Below are 4,948 nucleotides of genomic sequence, written 5' to 3'. Positions count from 1 at the left end.
TGGAGTTGAAGTTCCTTACAAGTCGACTCCTCCACTCGTCAGCCACAATCGGGTCCGTACTACCCGGAAAATGTTTTGTCTTTAGCCTCGTGACATGCTCAAGTGCATCAAGGTAGTCCTTTCTCTTTCTCGGAGAATCTCCAGGACCTACCCCAATGGTCCCGCAACAATCTTGCTACGTACCGTTGGTACCACAGGATCTGGTACCAACGCCTTTGTGAGCACGTCCAGCTGTGCCATCATGGCCTTCATCGTTTCCCACTGTTCCTGGGACGATGGTACAACATTCGGTTGCCCATTCACGTCTGTAGCTCCGCTACTCTCCGGCTTATCATTATCCGGTTGTTTCTCTGCAGCCTCAGGTCCGGCTGTAATCAGGATGTCCATGTTCCCCGCGTCCGCATCGACCATAATCTCTGCGTCCATGGTCCCATCGGCCACCTCCTTGCCTTTCCTTTTCTTTTCCTTGCTGCTCTTACCCATATGCAAAATTATGCATTAGTCACGGCTAAATTAACAAACCGCAAATAGTAAGAACAACTACCTCGAGATCCCATGAAGCCGATGAGTGGTGATGCCCCAAACCCGCACTACCGGTCCTAGAACCAAGCATGCTCTAATACCATCTTGAAAGACCCCATCCCCGGCCATCTATGGCCGGAGAGGTTCTCCTGTCCCATTACACTACTTAGTCATATTTTAGGGTCCATTCCTTTAAACAATGTTCGTTTGCACATTCTGTGATTCATACATAATCCTTATGATATAATACTTAGAGTAAGTAAACATTCGATATTCATTAAGTTTGCATAATAAGCTAGTACAAGCTGTATGATCGATCCTATCTACCCTTCACACCACCACTCATCTTCCCGGCCATGAGTCCCGCGCCTAAGCACTTCCTTTCCCGCGATCACCCTCCTTTCCTGAAACCAAGTAGGCATCAATAACATTCCCTTTTCCGTCGTACATGTCATGCAATGCACGCTAGGTACTAATAACCGTCCAGTATAGAGGTCGGCCGGTAGAGAGTTATCCCGCGCATCAGTTCGGATGGTGTATTGGGTGTCTGTACCAATCCCTGTCCAACCGCCGAGCCACGTTTACTTTTCTCTGCCCGATCAGTCCGTACTCGGACACCTTGGATGGTACGCTGATCGGTAGGTAGGTAGCATGCGCATCAGTTCGGTTGTTTCACGGCGAACCTGGCGGTTTCCAATCCACTTCCGAGTCACACCCCCTTTCCTACGACCAACCGGACCATCCGAAGCATTACTTATGCTTATGTTTGATGCACTACCCCAATACCCAGAGCCTATATGGACGGTACTGTACCATACCTCCGACCCTTATTACCCTTCTCGCCGAACTGTTTATCTCTCGGATCCTTCTTCCTGATCTTTACTCGTACTCTCGAGTTTTTGGTGTATTTTTCTGTATCTGATGGTGTCCTTGGAATGAGAGGAGCGCCCCCTTTATATAGGGTCCTGGGCCGCGGTTTGGGTCCCAAAAGGCACCCTTCGGACGAATCCGTTCATTCACTCCAGTTCGCTCATGTACGCTCGTCGTACCCGTTCGGCCATGGCCATTAGGCCATGCCCTTTCGGTCCCGAGCTCCCAGCTGGCCAGTGAACAGTCCACTGTCGTCCAGCTGGTCGATCGGGTCGAGCTGGGTTGAGCTCCCTGGCAGCTGGTCGAGCTGGCACTAGCTGGCCGAGCTGACCGCAGCTGGCCACAAGCTGTCCATAGCTGGCTGAGAGCTGTCCGGAGCTGACCAATCCTTGTCCCATACTTGACTCGTTTTTCCCCCTTGACCGAGCTAACGAGTAGCTCTTCCCCGACTTGTCTGAGATCACCCTACCATCCCGGACCAAGCCATGGCCAACGATCCTATTCAGGATCGCGGGCGTTACAGTGATCAATCAAGAATTAATATGAAGAACAACCAAAGATGAAGATCACAGAAGATAATGAACCTAAAAATAATTAGATTTAATAAACCATAAAAACCCTGAACCTAACAAGCAAACTACTCAGACATATTCAATGAAGAACAATACATCTTTCTGAATAACATGCAATAGATATTAAAAAGTAAAAGAGGGAAATTAGGAATCTTCTCTCTATAAAAGAATTAAGATCCGTCTCTCCCAAGAACTCTCGATCTCTCTCTCTCAAAAAGCTGCTAGAATCAAAACTTAAGGGTTTCTAAGCCCTAAAAATACTATATATATATGTCCTAAAACACGTCAATGACTTATGTTGCAATTGTGGAAAACTTCGGGAGGTTTTGTAAAACTTCCAAAACTCTGCTCATGTGTCGACTTATGTGGGTGTCAACTGACACCTAAAGTGGCATCGATCGACACCATCACTCTTGATCAGCTCCGACTTGATTTCTTTGGTTAAATGCTCCAAATATGATCCAAACTGCTCCACTTTGCTCCATCCGTGGCAAATCCAAGAAAACCTGAAAAGACTAAAAAACATCCCAAAAAACAAGTCAAAAGACTCAAAAAGAACACTTATATCATGGTTAAAAACCGCAAAAACCATGATATATCAACTCCCCTAGACTTTGCCTTTGCTTTCCCTCAAGCAAAATAAAAACTTAGACCTGTGAAAGAGGTTTGAAAACATAGGAACTCTGAAAGACCCTGACCCTGTCCATGCGATGGCCGCTGAGGTTCTCTCGTCCCTTACTCGCTACTTAGTCATATTTCATGGTCCATTCTTTAAACAAAGTTCATTCGCTCATTTTGAGATTCAATACTTAGAGTTTATATGATATAAACTTAGAGTAAGGCAAACATTCAGATACTATATTAATAATCAAAGGATTCGATACAAGTTATGAGTTTGCATATAAGCTAGTACAAGCTGTATAATCGATCCTAGCTACCCTTAACACCACCAATCATCTTCCCGGCCATGAGTCTCGCGCCTAAACAGTTCCCTTTCCACGATCACTCTCCTTTCCTGAAATCCAAGTAGCCATCAATAACATTTCCTTTAGGTCGTTCAAGGTCGTACGATGTCATGCAATGCATGCTAAGTCATAATATTTGTGCAGTACAACTGTTGGCCGGTAGAGAGTTATCCTGCGCATCAGTTTGATGGTCTAAAAAGGTATCTGTACAGATCCCGGTCCTGCTGCCGAGCCGTGTTTACTTTTCTCCGACCATATCGTCCGTACATGGACACTCCAGGTGGTACGCTGATCAGTAGGGAGGTAGCATGTGCATCAGTTCGGTTGTATCACAGTGAACCTAGTGGTTCTCAATCCACTTCCGAGCCGCACCCCCTTTCCTCCGAACAACCGAACCAAACGAGCATTATAAATGCTTATGCAGATGCAGCTACCCCATCCCTCAGAACCCATTGGGTCGGTTCTGTACCGTACCTCCGACCCTTAAGCCTTATCGCCATACTCTATCTTGGAACCTTCTTCTCTATTTTATACTCGTTCTTTCTTGAGTTTTTGTTGTGTTTTCTGTTTCTGATGGTATCTTTGGAATGTATGGCGTTCCCTGTATATATAGTTATGTGAACGCCGGACGTCCTAGAGGCTCCGACGGAGTTCTACGTTGTTGGACGTGCGGAAAGACAAGTACTTTTCTCGGACAAAGGAAGATGGGATGAAAGTAGAGAGAGGATGAGTTATGGAGACGAGTTTTAAGGGAAAATGGACATATAGAATACAGAATAGAACATAGGGTGGTGTAAGACCGATGGTACGGACGGCTGAACGCGGTAGCAGACAGACGGACCGGGGAGTACAGACGGTGGCTAGCAAACTGAATAAGAAACTCGACCTCGGTTCTCTAGAGGATGTTGTAGTCGAAGTGAGACACAACTAACGGTCTGAATCGGATGTCGTGCGGTGACGATGGTATGGACTGAACCGACGGTGTACACGAGCGGTGGTGAGCGTCCTAAGCCGACTAGAAGAAGAGAGATCCCGGATCGATCCGTCTAGGGTTTCTTTCAAGCCAAGTCCCGGACTTTGTTGCGAGAAAGAGGATTGAGACAAGAAGCAAAGATTCTCTCTTTGGAAAAATTATGATTTCATTCAAGTCTAAAGATTCTAAGCTAGGGGCGTTGGGAATTTAAATAGTGTAAGGGTTTAGAGGGGACTAGGGACACGCAAACTCGCTATGGTCCGCACACGTTGCCCTTGACGCATCTCCACAGACGGTGAACACGTTGCCCTCTATGTGGTTTAAACAAGGCCACACACGTCACACTATTCCAACGTTCACAAGGGAAGACTCTGGATAAAATTAAAGGAAAAAGACAAAAGAAAGGCCACGTCCTTAGGCCGAGTGCGGATTGCCACATCACCAAAGTTAAACGCGGCGTTCCATGCATCCTTGGGTTAAACGCGGCATTGTGCTGTAGGACTCGTCGCCTCATTAAAACCTTCTCCGGTAAACCTCATGGGAAAAACCCAAAGTAAGGAAAAAGAGTATGAATCATGATCCTACCGTCTTTGGCGCCCTCATCCTTGGGTAAGGATGAAGGCCGTACGGACGATCTCGCCAATGGTTGCCTTGGCCGAGTCGATCTCTTGGTCTTCTTGGACGAAGGCTTGGACGAAGTGGTTGATCCTTTGCTTGGAAGTCCTGGACGAGCTCTTGCTCCGCGTGGTTACACCGGGAGTGATCCTTGGCATGCTGGCTCCGAGTTGTTCTGTGGGGAAACACGTGTTCCGTTGGTGTCAAGGTCTGGTGCGAGTGTTGCTGGCCGCATCTCCGGTCCGGTGCTCACATCATAGAGGGTCCTGGCCGATGTCTAGGCCCCAAAAGGCACCTATTCGACAGAACCGTTCATTCGCTACTGTTCGGTCATGCACGTTTGGTTGTGCTTGTTCGGTCTGTATCCCACCATCCTAAACGCCCACAAGCTCCCCTGCTGAGTTGCACACTGTCCTCCACCGTCCAGCTGG

General features: G+C 47.4%; 1 protein-coding gene across 1 annotated transcript in view; it reads right to left on the bottom strand.

The window, feature by feature from the left end:
- LOC104762991 overlaps positions 1 to 426 on the bottom strand; it is a 4,320-nt gene extending 3,894 nt beyond the window's left edge. The window contains exon 1 of the mRNA XM_010486415.1: positions 184 to 426. Coding sequence (XP_010484717.1) covers positions 184 to 426 — 243 coding nt within the window. The remainder of the gene's footprint in view (positions 1 to 183) is intronic.

The sequence above is a fragment of the Camelina sativa genome, chromosome 18 (genome assembly GCF_000633955.1).
Source record: "Camelina sativa cultivar DH55 chromosome 18, Cs, whole genome shotgun sequence".
In the NCBI taxonomy this organism is placed as follows: Eukaryota; Viridiplantae; Streptophyta; class Magnoliopsida; order Brassicales; family Brassicaceae; genus Camelina; species Camelina sativa.
Note: the sequence above shows the minus strand (reverse complement) of the source record. Positions and strands in the feature narration are given on the sequence as shown.